At 43.6% G+C, this 17,113-nt stretch overlaps 2 protein-coding genes across 3 annotated transcripts; one reads left to right on the forward strand and one right to left on the reverse strand.

Annotated features, from left to right (window-relative positions):
* Nucleotides 1–1,275: 1,275 nt before the first annotated feature.
* Nucleotides 1,276–4,201, reverse strand: LOC121866887 (histidine-rich protein PFHRP-II-like; the record flags this gene model as incomplete). Its single annotated transcript, XM_042366623.1, has 2 exons — nt 4,117–4,201; nt 1,276–2,271 (listed from the first exon to the last, which is right to left on the reverse strand). Coding segments are annotated over exons 1-2 (1,081 nt in total), but the record flags the coding sequence as incomplete, so codon positions are not given.
* A 528-nt stretch (nt 4,202–4,729) lies between these two features.
* LOC121866888 (cilia- and flagella-associated protein 36-like) lies at nt 4,730–11,971 on the forward strand. 2 transcript variants are annotated; one of them, XM_042366624.1, is made up of 5 exons: nt 4,730–4,860; nt 6,474–6,530; nt 9,728–9,938; nt 10,627–10,791; nt 11,787–11,971. In XM_042366624.1, exons 1-5 carry the CDS (start codon nt 4,820–4,822, stop codon nt 11,877–11,879), a joined length of 567 nt encoding a protein of 188 aa, XP_042222558.1. In that variant the 5' UTR covers nt 4,730–4,819; the 3' UTR covers nt 11,880–11,971. The 2 variants fall into 2 exon arrangements, with proteins under 2 accessions (XP_042222558.1, XP_042222559.1); XM_042366625.1 differs by lacking the exon at nt 6,474–6,530 and having other exon boundaries at nt 4,735–4,860.
* Nucleotides 11,972–17,113: the final 5,142 nt, after the last annotated feature.

Raw genomic sequence — 17,113 nt, forward strand, 5'->3', positions numbered from 1 at the left:
TGGCGTGTGCGTGCGTGCGTATGCGTGCGTGCGTGCGTGCGTATGCGTGCGTGCGTGCGTATGCGTGCGTGCGTGCCGATGGCGTGCGCGTGCTTGTGCGTGGCGTGTATGGCGTATGCCGTGCGTGCCGTGCGTATGCGTGCGTGGCGTGCGTGCGTGCGTGCGTGCCGTATGCGTGCGTGCGTGCGTGCGTGGCGTGTGATGGCGTGCGTGCTGCGTGCTGTGCCGTGCGTGCGTGCGATAGCGTGCGGCGTGCTGTGCGGCGTACGTTGCGTGCGTGCGATGCGTGCCGTGCGTGCGTGCGATGGCGGTATGCCGTGCGATGGCGTATGCCGATGCGTGGCGATGGCGTGCGTGTACGTGATGCCGTGCCGTGTGTGCGTGCCGTGGCGTGCTTGCTTGTGCGTGCCGTGTGCGTGCGTGCGTGCGTGTGCGTGTGATGCGTGTGCGTGGCGTATTCTTGTGCTGTGCTCTGTGCGTGCTGATGCTTGTGCGCGTGCTGATGGGTTGCGATAACGTGTGACGATGCGTGCGTGCTTGTGCGTGCGTGCGTGCGTGCGTGTGCTGATGGCGATAGCGTGCGTGCGCGTGCGCGATGCGTGCGTGGCGATGTGCGTGCGTGCGTGCGTGGCGTGCGTGGCGTGCCGATGGCGATAGCGTGCGCGTGCGTGGCGTGTGATGCGTGCGTGCTGATGGCGTGCGTGCGTGCGTGGCGATGCGCGTGCTGATGGCGTGTTGCGGTGCGATGCGTGGCGTATGCGTGGCGTGTGCGCGTGCGTGCCGTGCGTGCGTGCGTGCGTGCGTGTGCGTGCGTGCGTGCCGTGCGTAGCGTGTGCGTGCGTGCGTGGCGTATGCCGTGCGTGCGTGCGTGCGTGCGTGCGGTGCGTGCGTGCGTGCGCGATAGCGTGCGTATGCGCGTGCGTGCGTGCGTTAGCGTGGCGATGCGTGCTGATGGCGATATGCCGTGCGTGTAGCGATGCGTGCGTGAAATGCTGTGCGTGCGTGTGGCGTGCGTGGATATGCCGTGCGATGGCGTGGCGATGCGTGCGTATGCGGTGCGTGTGGCGATGGCGTGCGTGGCGATCGCGTGCTGATGGCGATGCGTGCGATATGCGTGCGTCTGCGTGCGATGTCGTGCGATGCGTGCGGATGGCGTGTGCGTGCGATGTATATGTGATGCGTGCGCGTGCGTGCGTGCGATGCGTGCGTGGCGGTATGGCGATGGCGTGCGTGGCGTGCGTGTAGCGTATGCGTGGCGATGGCGGTGATGCGTGCGTGCGATGGCGTGGCGTTGTGCGTGCGATGGCGATGGCGGTGCGTGCTTGGTGATGTGCGATGGCGATGGCGATGATGGCGATGTGCCGTGCGTGCGATGGCGATGGCGATGGCGGTGATGTGGCGATGCGTTAGCGATGGCGTTAGCGATGGCGATGGCGATGGCGGTGTGCGATGGCGTTAGCGTGGCGATGGCGTGCGGTGATGTATGCGATGGCGATAGCGTGCGATATGCGATGCGTGCGATGCCGTGCGGTGATGTGCGATGCGATGGCGATGGCGATGTGCGATGTATGGCGATGGCGTGCCGATGAGTGCGGTGATGTGCGATGGCGATGGCGATGGCGTTAGCGTGCGTGCTGGTGTGATGGCGTATTATGCGTGTGCGATGCGTGCGGTGATGGCGGTATGCGTGGCGACGCGATGGCATTGTGTGATGGCGATGGCGATGGCGGGTGATGTATGCGATGGCGATAGCGTGCTTGATGGCGATGCGTGCGTGTAGCGTGCGTGCGATGGCGATGGCGATATGGCGGTGATGTGCGATGGCGATGGCGATGGCGATGGCGTGCTGATGTGGCGATGGCGTGCGATGCGTGTGGTGATATGCGATGGCGTGCGTGCGATGCCGTGCGTGCGTGCTGATGCGTGCGGTACGATGGGCGATGGCGATGGCGTGGCGATGTATTGATGGCGATGGCGATGGCGTTAGCGATGTGCTTGATGAGTGCTTGATGGCGATAGCGTGGCGGTGATGTGATAGCGTGCGATGCTTGATGCGTGTTGATGGCGATGGCGATGCGTGCTGATATGCGGTGCGCGTGCGTGCGATGGCGTGCTGATATGCATGGCGATGCCGACTTGTGCGATGGCGTGCGATGCGATGCGTGATTATGGCGTGCGTGCCGTGCTGGTGCGATGGCGATGGCGATGGCGGTGATGCGTTGATGGCGATGGCGGTGCGGTGATGTGCGTGTCGATGGCGATGCGTGCGTGCTGATGGCGATGGCGTGCTTGTTGCTTGATGCGTGCCGATGGCGATGGCGTGCTTGTGATGGCGTGCGTGCGTGCTGTGCGTGCGTGCGGTATGCGTGCGTGCGTGCGATGGCGTGCGATATGCTGTGGCGTGCTTGATGGCGATGCGTGCGTTGGCGGTGTGCGTGCCGATGGCGATGGCGTGGCGATGGCGATGGTAGCGATGGCGATGGCGTGCCGTTGATATGCCGTGCGATGGCGATGGCGATTGTATGCGATGCAATGCTGTGTGCTCTGTCTGTCTGTCTGTCTGCCTCAACAATCAAATCGATGGGAGGGCGAGTGGTGGCAGAACCTGGAGATAAATGTTCAGCCAGCAAATCTCTCTCCACACACACACACACACATCATACACACACACACACATCCATACACACACACACACACATCCATACACACACACATCCACACACACACACACACATCCATACACACACACACATCCATACACACACACACACATCCATACACACACACACACATCCATACACACACACATACACACACACACACACATACACACACACACACACATCCATACACACACACACACATCCATACACACACACACACACACACATCATACACACACACACACACACACACACACATCATCCATCACACACACCATCTACACACACACACACACATCCACACACACACACACACACACACATCCACACACACATCCACACACATCCATACACACACACACACACACACACACACCACATCCATACACACACACACACACACACACACACACACATCACACACACACCGGTAGACAGGGGCAAATGTTGCTATCTTCACCCTGCCTGGGGATCGAACCTGGACCACTAGCTTGTGAGGCGAGTATGCTAACCATTACACCACATGTCGCTATATATTACAGACCCACATTGTAATTTTATCTAATTTATAATGAGAAAATATTACCTATGAAATTATATATTAACGTTATATTTTTAATTGATATACTGAACTTACCTTACCTATGCTGAGTCGGCTGGGCACCATTTATTAATTTTCTTTAGAAGTTTAGTTACAGATGGTTCTAGTAGTTCACATTTAAACTTTGATAGTAATTACACTCGAAAACAACATAAAAATAACATATACTGTATACCGGACCATAACGCACGACCCCCACTTCTATGGTTCCAGGGTGACTGATGTTTTCCCGCCTGACGTCACGAACAAGGTCACCAGAACGTTCCGATTTTCTAGTCAAAATAGGTTAACCTGATCTTATATAGACCTTCATTATATCTACTAATTATTAAGTGTTTTTAATGATTTTACCTATACAAATTTTGGTTATTCACATTTGGTTTATCTTTCATTAATTATGTGCGAATAGCCATAAGAGGAACTGTATTTTTTTAATTAGCATAAATCTTATTTAATGTATATTTTATTGATGTTATATTATGATTTAGTATTTTTTATCTGTATATTTGTTTATAATGATCAAGTGTTGGGACTGATCCGCACCGCAAAAATAATTAATGTTAAAATAATAGCACGAACAAATGACCATTCCTGTTCGTAACCTTAATTTAACATCCAGCAAATATAACATAACTATGATATTATCGAAAACTACAAAATAACCATTAAATTCTCAACCTATTACAAGTAGAAATAATAAAGGATAAATTAATCACACAAAATACAACTATTTAAGATATATCTAGACAAAATAACCAAATGCAATTAATAACGGCCAATGTTAAAATTTCACCACTATCGTCTCCATGTTATTCTTAGTTAGTATTCCCGTCTTATTTGGGTCTTATTTACCTCTGACAGTCTTCGAGGCGGGCGTGGATGACGATGACGGCCACCACAAGATCCACGAAGAGTATAAGACCTTAGTAGACTTCATGCTCGGCTTATATATGGAAGATATGGGCATAAATCCTGAGCAGTTTGAAGCAGCGTGTGGGAAGGCTTCAATGAACACCCTTTCCATCAGGTATAATGACCAAGTATTTTAGAATTTAAGAATATTGGAAATTTGACGTTTTTAGGGATTTTGATATATTTTTAGGGTGTTTTAGGTAGATTATTTAAAGAATTATAGATTATTAGGTATTTAGCCTCATCTGACACCATAAGTTAAATAATACTTTTAAATTGTCATACTGTACTTTAGGGTCTTTTTAGGGAGTTTTAGGGCACCTGATACCTAAATCCCCTAAAAAATTCTAAAGACACTATTTAAGGATTTTTGGTGTATAATTCATCCTAAATCCTAAAAATCAAAGTGGTCTTCATACTAAGGGTCACTAATTCGATCGGAGTCACAGTCGACCCAAGTATGGATAGGTACAGTTTCCATCTATCCATCTATCCACCAGACACTCTTTGAACAAGTATGGGCAGCAGACGACCATCTTCAAAAGGATGATGATTCAGAAAATATTGAACTTCAGCTACAAGCTTTGGAAATCCTACAGCAGAGATATGGGATTATACCTGAGTCCTTTACTCAAGTGATGATATGCCTGAGGCGGAGCAACAGGTTCTTGAGCAAGTTCTAAAGTAGGTGTTGGTTGAGTCTTTTGTTATGCTGTTTTGGTAGGTTGATTATATACTTACATCTTTCAACATGGTAAGAAGTAAGTACAAATATATCATATAACAAAGGTACTTAAACTATCCAACCAGGAGCGAACTCTGTAACAATGGTTTTAAATTAGACAAATATATATGTAGACGCCAAATAGGTAAACATTGGGTAGTGGATGAGTGGAACAAGTTACCAAACATCATCATTCTCGGCTACACTCGTTAGCTTCAAACACAGGCTGGATGGATATATGAGTGATAGGGGTTGGGTTAGATGGGGCCTCCTGCCTAGTATGGACCATAGGGGTTGGGTGTAGATGGGGCCTCCTGCCTAGTATGGACCATAGGGGTTGGGTGTAGATGGGGCCTCCTGCTAATGATGGACCATAGGGGTTGGGTGTAGATGGGGCCTCCTGCCTAGTATGGACCATAGGGGTTGGGTGTAGATGGAGCCTCCTGCCTAGTATGGACCATAGGAGTTGGGTGTAGATGGGGCCTCCTGCCTAGTATGGACCATAGGGGTTGGGTGTAGATGGAGCCTCCTGCCTAGTATGGACCATAAGGGTTGGGTGTAGATGGGCCCCCTGCCTGAGTATGGACCATAGGGGTTGGGTGTAGATGGGGCCCCCTGCCTGGTATGGGCCAAGGGGTTGGTGTAGATGGGGCCTGCCTGGTATGGACCATAGGGGTTGGGTGTAGAGGGGCCCCTGCTAGTATGGACCATAGGGGTTGGGTGTAGATGGGGCCCCTGCCTAGTATGGGCCATAGGGGTTGGGTGTAGATGGGGCCTCCTGCCTAGTATGGGCCATAGGGGTTGGTGTAGATGGGGCCCCTGCCTGGTATGGGCCATGGGGTTGGTGTAGATGGGGCCTCCTGCTCAGGTATGGACCATAGGGTTGGGTGTAGATGGGGCCCCTGCCCTGGTATGGGCCATAGGGGTTGGGTGTAGATGGGGCCTCCTGTCTAGTATGGACCATAGGGGTTGGGTGTAGATGGGGCCCCTGCCTAGTATGGGCCATAGGGTTTGGGTGTAGATGGGGCCCCTGCCTGGTATGGACCATGGGGTTTGGGTTTAGATGGGGCCTCCTGCCTAGTATGGGCCATAGGTTGGGTGTAGATGGGGCCTCCTTCCTAGTATGGACCATAGGGGTTGGGTGTAGATGGGGCCTCCTGCTAGTATGGACCATAGGAGTTGGGTGTAGATGGGGCCTCCTGCCTGATATGGACCATGGGGTTGGGTGTAGATGGGGCCTCCCCTAGTATGGACCATAGGGGTTGGGTGTAGATGGGGCCTCCTGCCTAGTATGGACCATAGGGGTTGGGTGTAGATGGGGCCTCCTGCCTAGTATGGACCATAGGGGTTGGTGTAGATGGGGCCCCCTGCCTAGTATGGACCAGGGTTGGGTGTAGATGGGGCCCCCTGCCTAGTATGGACCATAGGAGTTGGGTGTAGATGGGGCCCCCTGCCTTGTAGAGACCAATAGTTAGTGTTTCATCCATTCTTATGTTCTTGTGTGTTCTGCTCTGCACATTAGTCTGCACAGAGGCTGACCTATAGTCCTTCTTTCCAGCCTGCCTGCACACAGCACAAACGGCGCCGCCTTTCCTCTTGATGATCAGCAAATATTGGAACAGATATTGAAGTAAGTTTGGCGTGTGTGTGGGTGTGTGTGGGTGTGTGTGGGTGGTGTTGGGGTGTGTGTGGTGGTGTTGGTGTGTGTGTGGGTGGTGTTGGGGTGTGTGTGTGGGAGGTGTTGGGGTGTGTGGGTGGTGTTGTTGGGGTGTGTGGGTGGTGTTGGGGTGTGTGTGGGGAGGTGTTGGGGTGTGTGTGGGGAGGTGTTGGGGTGTGTGTGTGGGTGGTGTTGGGGTGTGTGTGGGTGGTGTTGGGGTGTGTGGGTTGTGTTGGGGTGTGTGTGTGGGAGGTGTTGGGGTGTGTGGGGTTGTGTGGGTGTGTGTGGGGAGGTGTTGGGGTGTGTGGGTGGTGTTGGGGTGTGTGGGTGGTGTTGGGGTGTGTGTGGGTTGTGTTGGGGTGTGTGGGAGGTGTTGGGGTGTGTGTGGGGTTGTGTGGGTGTGTGTGGGGAGGTGTTGGGGGTGTGTGGGTGGTGTTGGGGTGTGTGTGTGGGGGGTGTTGGGGTGTGTATGGGTTGTGTGTGTGTGTGGGGTTGTGTGGGTGGTGTTGGGTGTGTGGGAGGTGTTGGGGTGTGTGTGGGAGGTGTTGGGGTGTGTGGGTGGTGTTGGGGTGTGTGTGGGGAGGTGTTGGGGTGTGTATGGGTTGTGTGGGTGTGTGTGGGGTTGTGGGTGGTGTTGGGGTGTGGGGAGGTGTTGGGTGTGTATGGGTTGTGTGGGTGGTGTTGGGGTGTGTGTGGGAGGTGTTGGGGTGTGTGTGGGAGGTGTTGGGGGTGTGTGTATGGGTTGTGTGGGTGTGTGTGGGGTTGTGTGGGTGTGTTGGGGTGTGTGTGGTGGTGTTGGGGTGTGTGGGTTGTGTGGTGTGTGTGGGGTTGTGTGGGTGGTGTTGGGGTGTGTGTGGGAGGTGTTGGGGTGTGTGTGGGAGGTGTTGGGGTGTGTGTGGGAGGTGTTGGGGTGTGTGTGGGGGTGTTGGGGTGTGTGTGGGAGGTGTTGGGGTGTGTGTGGGAGGTGTTGGGGTGTGTGTGGGTGTGGTGTTGGGGTGTGTGTGTGGGTGGTGTTGGGGTGTGTGGATGTGGAGGTGTGAGTATGTGAGTGTGTGGAACCATTCATCACTCTTGAGTTAGATAAATTCAGTGCTGCTCCACCTAACCTAACCTACCCCTCACCTACCCCCCTAACTAACTTAACCTAAACTAACCAAACCTAATACCTAACCTAACCTAACCTAACTAACCTAACCTAACCTACCCTCACCTAACCTAGCCTAACATAACCTAAACCTAACCAAGCCTAATCTACCTAACCTAACCTACAACCCAACTTAACCTAACCTAAACTAACCAAACCTAACCTACCCTAACCTAACTAACCTAACCTAACCTACCTCACCTAACCTAACCAACCAAGCCTAGCCTAACTAACCCTAACCCTAACCTAGCTAACCTAACCTAACCTAACCTAACCTAGCCTAACCCTACTTTAACCTACCCTAACCTAACCTAACCATATTTAGTTATTTTATCGATAAATGTTTTCACCGTTTATTTTATTTTTTCTTTATCTTTTTTAATATTTCTTGATCAGTATTTTATCTCTTCCAAGACCCCCTTCCTCCCTCCAAGACCCCCTTCCTCCATCCAGACCCCCTTCACTCCCTCCAAGACCCCCTTCACTCCTCAGACCCCCTTCCTCCCTCCAAGACCCCTTCACTCCTCCAAGACCCCCTTCCTCCATCCAAGACCCCCTTCCTCCTCCAAGACCCCTTCCTCCATCAAGACCCCCTTCACTCCCTCCAAGACCCCTTCCTCCCTCCAAGACCCCCTTCCTCCTCCAAGACCCCCTTCACTCCTCCAAGACCCCCTTCACTCCCTCCAAGACCCCTTCTCTCCTCCAAGACCCTTCTCTCCCTCCAAGACCCCTTCTCTCCTCCAAGACCCCTTCTCTCCCTCAGACCCCCTTCTCTCCCTCCAAGACCCCCTTCCTCCTCCAAGACCCCCCTTCTCTCCTCCAAGACCCCTTCTCTCCCTCCAAGACCCCCTTCCTCCCTCCAAGACCCCTTCTCTCCCTCCAGACCCCCTTCTCTCCTCCAGACCCCCTTCCTCCTCCAGACCCCTTCTCTCCCTCCAAGACCCCTTCTCTCCCTCCAAGACCCCTTCTCCCTCCAGACCCCCTTCTCTCCCTCCAAGACCCCTTCCTCCTCCAAGACCCCCTTCTCTCCCTCCAAGACCCCCTCCTCCTCTTTAGTCTCATTAAATATATCATAATTACTATAATAGGACTTGGCTATAAGACGCTGGGGTTAGATTAGGTTAGGTTTGGTTAGGTTAGATTAGGTTAGGTTTGGTTAGGTTAGGTTTGGTTAGGTTCGGTTAGTTTAGGTTTGGTTAGGTTAGGTTAGGTTAGGTTTGGTTAGGTTAGATTAGTTTGGTTTGGTTGGGTTAGATTGGTTAGGTTAGATTGGGTTTGGTTGAGGTTGGGTTGGTTGGGTTTGGTTTGTTGGGTTAGATTGGGTTATGTTGGGTTATGTTAAGTTAGGTTGGGTTTGGGTGGGTTAGATTAGGTTTGGTTGGGTTTGGTTGGGTTTGGTTGGGTTTGGTTGGGTTTGGTTGGGTTTGGTTAGGTTTGGTTAGGTTAGGTTGGGTTTGGTTGGGTTTGGTTGGGTTTGGTTGGGTTTGGTTGGGTTAAGGTTAGGTTGGGTTTGGTTGGGTTTGGTTAGGTTTGGTTGGGTTTGGTTGGGTTAGATTGGGTTTGGTTAGGTTAAGTTAGGTTAGGTTTGGTTGTTTGGTTGGGTTTGGTTGGGTTAGATTAGGTTTAGGTTAGGTTGGGTTATGTTAGGTTATGTTAAGTTAGGTTAGGTTTGGTTGGGTTAGATTAGGTTTGGTTAAGTTAGGTTAGGTTATGTTAAGTTAGGTTAGGTTTGGTTAGGTTAGATTAGGTTTGGTTAGGTTAGGTTTGGTTAGGTTAGGTTAGGTTTGGTTAGGTTAGATTAGGTTTGGTTAGGTTAGGTTTGGTTAGGTTAGGTTAGGTTATGTTAGGTTATGTTAAGTTAGGTTAGGTTTGGTTAGGATAGATTAGGTTTGGTTAGGTTAGGTTAGTTTAGGTTTGGTTAGGTTAGGTTTGGTTAGTTTAGGTTTGGTTATGTTAGGTTAGGTTGGCCCTAATATGAGTATGAAGTGTTGGGCCGTTAACCATAACACGGGACCACCTCCTTCAGGAAGTCGCTGGAGGAACACGAAGCCCTGCACGCTGGTCTAGACGTCCAATCACGGGATCTGGAGAAGGCGCTGGTGGAGTCCAACGATGAGAAAGAAAGACTTGAGAGAGAGAGAGAATGGGAGAAGGAGATGCTGGAGAAAGCCTTGAAGATGTCCCTCTCTGATACACCTGATGACATACCTACACCTGAGCCGCTTCCCAGCATCCAGGTGTGTGTGTGTTTGTGTGTGTGTGTGTATGTGTGTGTGTGTGTTTGTGTGTGTGTCTGTGTGTGTGTGTCTGTGTGTGTGTGTGTGTGTGTGTGTGTGTGTGTATGTGTGTGTGTGTGTGTGTGTGTGTGTGTGTGTGTGTGTGTGTGTGTGTGTGTGTGTGTGTGTGTGTGTGTGTGTTTGTGTGTCTGTGTGTGTGTGTGTGTGTGTGTGTGTGTGTGTGTGTGTTTGTGTGTGTGTGTGTGTGTGTGTGTGTGTGTGTGTGTGTGTGTGTGTGTGTCTGTGTGTGTGTGTGTGTGTGTGTGTGTGTGTGTGTCTGTGTGTGTGTGTCTGTGTGTGTGTGTGTGTGTGTGTGTGTGTGTGTGTCTGTGTGTGTCTGTGTCTGTGTGTGTCTGTGTGTGTGTGTGTGTGTGTGTGTGTGTGTGTGTCTGTGTCTGTGTGTGTCTGTGTGTGTGTATGTTTCTGTGTTGTACATGGACGTGAGCGTAATAATTCCCCATACTTTTCCTCTTGTTTCTCCTTCTTCATTATTTAACTTCTCCTCCTCCTCTTCTTCCACCTCCTCTTTGTATTTCTTCTCCTCCTCCTCCTCCTCTTCTTCTTCCACCTCCTCTTTGTATTTCTCCTCCTCCTCCTTCTTTCTTCTTCCTCCTCCAGGCAAAACACTCTACCACTTACAATATTCCAGAACAATTCTATCGATCCTGAAGAGCTTAAACGGCGTCAAAAGTACCTGAAGAGGCAACGGGATAAACTCTTGGCCTTGAAACAGCAGGAGAGAGAGAAGCAATTGGCTGCCTATGAAGAAACGGCGCCTCAAAAAAGACCCAAATCCTCTAGGGCTGCACGTAAGGTAAGGTGTCTATTTTGCTCCTTCCAAGACCCCCTAAACTCTCCTTCCAAGACCCCCTAAACTCTCCTTCCAAGACCCCCTAAACTCTCCTTCCAAGAACCCCTTCATTTCTCCAAGACCCCCTAAACTCTCCTTCCAAGACCCCCTTCATTTCTCCAAGACCCCGTAAACTCTCCTTCGAAGACCCCCTTCATTTCTCCAAGACCCCATAAACTCTCCTTCCAAGACCGCTTCCTCCCCTCCAAGACCACTAACCTCCCCTCCAAGACCACTAGACCATCACCCTCCTCACACCCCACAACTCTCAGGGATTAGGATTTACACTTCTGACTGTAGCAGGTGGAAGTGTGGGCAAGTGTACGAGCATTGTAAATGATTCTAACTTACATGAACGGGGTTGTAAATGATTCTAACTTACATGTACGGGGTTGTAAATGATTCTAAATTACATGTACGGGGTTGTAAATGATTCTAAATTACATGTACGGGGTTGTAAATGATTCTAACTTACATGTACGGAGTTGTAAATGATTCTAACTTACATGAACGGGGTTGTAAATGATTCTATCTTACATGTACGGGGTTGTAAATGATTCTAAATTACATGTACGGGGTTGTAAATGATTCTAAATTACATGTACAGGGTTGTAAATGATTCTAAATTACATGTACGGGGTTGTAAATGATTCTAAATTACATGTACGGGGTTGTAAATGATTCTAAATTACATGTACGGGGTTGTAAATGATTCTAAATTACATGTACGGGGTTGTAAATGATTCTAACTTACATGTACGGGGTTGTAAATGATTCTAAATTACATGTACGGGGTTGTAAATGATTCTAACTTACATGTACGGGGTTGTAAATGATTCTAAATTACATGTACAGGGTTGTAAACGATTCTAAATTACATGTACGGGGTTGTAAATGATTCTAAATTACATGTACAGGGTTGTAAACGATTCTAACAGGGTTGTGGATTCTTCTCACAGGTACTAGATGGTTCAAGCATTGACCCCCAGACGCTAAAGCTGAGGAGAGCTTTAGCTGAGAGACTGAAAGCTGAGGTCATTGGTGAAAAATAAGCTGGGTGGATTAAGACTCCCCTTCCTTCCTCCAAGACCCCCTTTCCTTCCTCCAAGTCCCCCCCTTCCTTCCTCTAAGACCCCCCTTCCTATAAAACCCCCTCTTCTCTATGACTCCCTCCTCTAAGACCCCCCAGAAACCCCGTTAGCAAAGACTACCCCCAGAGATAAGGAAAAAGACCCACTGAAAGACCACATCAAAATATTTACCTAAGACCCATCCAATTATCGACGTAACTTATTGGATTGTAATTAGTTGATTAATTATACTCAGTAATTAATTCTACCAGATTTCAGATAATTACATGATTCATTTATAATTGTGTAATAATTATATATATAAGGACTCACTATATATAATTATATGGTATTTAATCATGTACTCAACAAATTAAACCTAACCTAATCTAGCTCATTAGTATTTCTTTGAGTACAGTTAATTGTGTACAGAAAGATGAAGATTAATTAAATATGATATAATTAGGATATATTTGATGATAATAATGATAATAATAACAATAACAACAATGATGATAATAACAATAATAATAATAATAATAATAATAATAATAATAATAATAATAATAATAATAATAATAATAATAATAATAATAATAATAATAATAATAACAATAACAACAATAATAACAACAATAATAATAATAATGATAATAATAACAATAATAATAACAATAATAATAATAATAATAATAATAATAATAATAATAATAATAATAATAATAATAACAATAATAATAATAATAATAATAATAATAATTTATTCAGCATAATTCGTCCCTTTAATTGTGGGGAAAATAACATATTTCTAATCAAATTAACTGACAAACTAACTACGTCCAGGACTAATTAGAATGTTCTAATCACTTTCACATCTGTATGTAACCAAGCCATTAATATTTTTGCTTACACACCTAATAGGTCCCAGTTCTAATAGGTCCCAGTTCTAATAGGTCCCAGTTCTAATAGGTCCCAGTTCTAATAGGTCCCAGTTCTAATAGGTCCCAGTTCTAATAGGTTCCAGTTCTAATAGGCCCTAGTTCTAATAGGTCCCAGTTCTAATAGGTCCCAGTTCTAATAGGTCCCAGTTCTAATAGGTCCCAGTTATAATAGGTCCCAGTTCTAATAGGCCCCAGTTCTAATAGATCCCAGTCTAACAGGTCCCAGTTTAATAGGTTAATCCCAGTTCTAATAGGTTCCCCAGTTCTAATAGGTCCCCAGTTCTAATAGGTCCCAGGTCCCAGTTCTAATAGGTCCCAGTTCTAAGGTCCCAGGTCCCAGTTCTAATAGGTCCCAGTTCTAGGTTCCAGTTCTAATAGGCCCTAGTTCTAATAGGTCCCAGTTCTAATAGGTCCCAGTTCTAATAGGTCCCAGTTCTAATAGGTCCCAGTTCTAATAGGCCCCAGTTCTAATAGGTCCCAGTTCTAATAGGTCCCAGTTCTAATAGGTCCCAGTTCTAATAGGTCCCAGTCCTAATAGGCCCCAGTAGTAATGGTGACCCATACAAAGAGCATGAAGAATCGTGACCTATTAAAACGGGGGCCAATTAGAACTGGGAATTGTCCACAAATTGTAATTAAATTTTAAATTAGCTAAGGTATTTTTTTTCACAATTGCATATTTAATTAATCACAAACAATTATCTAAATCAAGAAATAAAATATTATGAAATTGTTGGACAGTCGCTGTGTTTGTTGACATCATAGTAAACAGTGAAATAAAGTCGCCTCCACTTCTACCTGCTACAGTGTATTGTGTGTTTTGTTAGATGTGGCAACGTTGTGTTTATTTACATCGCTTACAAGTATTCTCCACCTAAGAAGAATTACTGTTTACCATTTAATTGTTTACATTACATTGTTTATCTCCTGTTTGTGTTTACATTACATTGTTTACCTCCTGTTTGTGTTTACATATATGTGTCTAGAGTGGCAAATGTCTACACCATCACAAGCTGGCCTCTACTGTTTACCACAAAATAAAAACACCTAACAACTTTGTTCGCGTTTGTTTGCATCCTGTCACTATTATTATCATAGGTTATTATCTAACTAACTTAATAACTATCAAACTAGCTTATTAACTAACAAACTACCTTATTAACTAACAATCTACCTTATTAACTAACTACCTTATTAACTAACAAACTACCTTATTAACTAACAAACTACCTTATTAACTAACTACCTTATTAACTAACAAACTACCTTATTAACTAACTACCTTATTAACTAACAAACTACCTTATTAACTAACAAACTACCTTATTAACTAACTACCTTATTAACTAACAAACTACCTTATTAACTAACAAACTACCTTATTAACTAACTACCTTATTAACTAACAAACTACCTTATTAACTAACAAACTACCTTATTAACTAACAAACTACCATATTAACTAACAAACTACCATATTAACTAACAAACTACCTTATTAACTAACAAACTACCATATTAACTATCAAACTACCTTATTAACTAACAAACTACATTATTAACTAACAAACTACCTTATTAACTAACAAACTACCATATTAACTAACAAACTACCATATTAACTAACAAACTACCATATTAACTAACAAACTACCATATTAACTAACAAACTACCATATTAACTATCAAACTAACTTAATAACTATCAAACTAGCTTATTAACTAACAAACTACCTTATTAACTAACAAACTACCTTATTAACTAACTACCTTATTAACTAACAAACTACCATATTAACTATCAAACTACCTTATTAACTAACAAACTACCATATTAACTAACAAACTACCTTATTAACTAACAAACTACCTTATTAACTAACAAACTACCTTATTAACTAACAAACTACCTTATTAACTAACAAACTACCTTATTAACTAACAAACTACCTTATTAACTAACAAACTACCTTATTAACTAACTACCTTATTAACTAACAAACTACCTTATTAACTAACAAACTACCTTATTAACTAACAAACTACCATATTAACTAACAAACTACCATATTAACTAACAAACTACCATATTAACTAACAAACTACCTTATTAACTAACAAACTACCATATTAACTAACAAACTACCTTATTAACTAACAAACTACCATATTAACTAACAAACTACCATATTAACTAACAAACTACCTTATTAACTAACAAACTACCATATTAACTAACAAACTACCATATTAACTAACAAACTACCTTATTAACTAACAAACTACCTTATTAACTATCAAACTACCTTATTAACTATCAAACTACCTTATTAACTAACAAACTACCTTATTAACTAACAAACTACCATATTAACTAACAAACTACCATATTAACTAACAAACTACCATATTAACTATCAAACTACCATATTAACTATCAAACTACCATATTAACTAACAAACTACCATATTAACTAACAAACTACCATATTAACTAACAAACTACCATATTAACTAACAAACTACCATATTAACTAACAAACTACCTTATTAACTAACAAACTACCTTATTAACTAACAAACTACCTTATTAACTAACAAACTACCTTATATTAACTAACAAACTACCATATTAACTATCAAACTACCATATTAACTATCAAACTACCATATTAACTAACAAACTACCATATTAACTAACAAACTACCATATTAACTAACAAACTACCATATTAACTAACAAACTACCTTATTAACTAACAAACTACCATATTAACTAACAAACTACCTTATTAACTAACAAACTACCTTATTAACTAACAAACTACCTTATTAACTAACAAACTACCACTATTAACTACCTTATTAACTAACAAACTACCTTATTAACTAACAAACTACCTTATTAACTAACAAACTACCATATTAACTAACTAAAACTATCAAACTACCTTATTAACTAACAAACTACCTTATTAACTAACAAACTACCTTATTAACTAACAAACTACCTTATTAACTAACAAACTACCATATTAACTAACAAACTACCTTATTAACTAACAAACTACCTTATTAACTAACAAACTACCTTATTAACTAACAAACTACCTTATTAACTAACAAACTACCATATTAACTAACAAACTACCTTATTAACTAACAAACTACCTTATTAACTAACAAACTACCATATTAACTAACAAACTACCTTATTAACTAACAAACTACCATATTAACTAACAAACTACCTTATTAACTAACAAACTACCATATTAACTAACAAACTACCTTATTAACTAACAAACTACCTTATTAACTAACAAACTACCATATTAACTAACAAACTACCTTATTAACTAACAAACTACCTTATTAACTAACAAACTACCTTATTAACTAACAAACTACCTTATTAACTAACAAACTACCTTATTAACTAACAAACTACCATATTAACTAACAAACTACCTTATTAACTAACAAACTACCTTATTAACTAACAAACTACCTTATTAACTAACAAACTACCTTATTAACTAACAAACTACCTTATTAACTAACAAACTACCATATTAACTAACAAACTACCATATTAACTAACAAACTACCTTATTAACTAACAAACTACCATATTAACTAACAAACTACCATATTAACTAACAAACTACCTTATTAACTAACAAACTACCATATTAACTAACAAACTACCTTATTAACTAACAAACTACCATATTAACTAACAAACTACCATATTAACTAACAAACTACCTTATTAACTAACAAACTACCATTATTAACTAACAAACTACCTTATTAACTAACAAACTACCATATTAACTAACAAACTACCAACTAACAAACTACCTTATTAACTAACAAACTACCATATTAACTAACAAACTACCTTATTAACTAACAAACTACCATATTAACAAACTACCATATTAACTAACAAACTACCATATTTAACTAACAAACTACCTTATTAACTAACAAACTACCATATTAACTAACAAACTACCATATTAACTAACAAACTACCTTATTAACTAACAAACTACCATATTAACTAACAAACTACCTTATTAACTAACAAACTACCATATTAACTAACAAACTACCTTATTAACTAACAAACTACCATATTAACTAACAAACTACCTTATTAACTAACAAACTACCTTATTAACTAACAAACTACCTTATTAACTAACTATACCATATTAACTAACAAACTACCTTATTAACTAACAAACTACCTTATTATTCTAG

Source organism: Homarus americanus, unplaced genomic scaffold (assembly GCF_018991925.1).
Source record: "Homarus americanus isolate GMGI-L3 unplaced genomic scaffold, GMGI_Hamer_2.0 scaffold54191, whole genome shotgun sequence".
Classification (NCBI taxonomy): Eukaryota; Metazoa; Arthropoda; class Malacostraca; order Decapoda; family Nephropidae; genus Homarus; species Homarus americanus.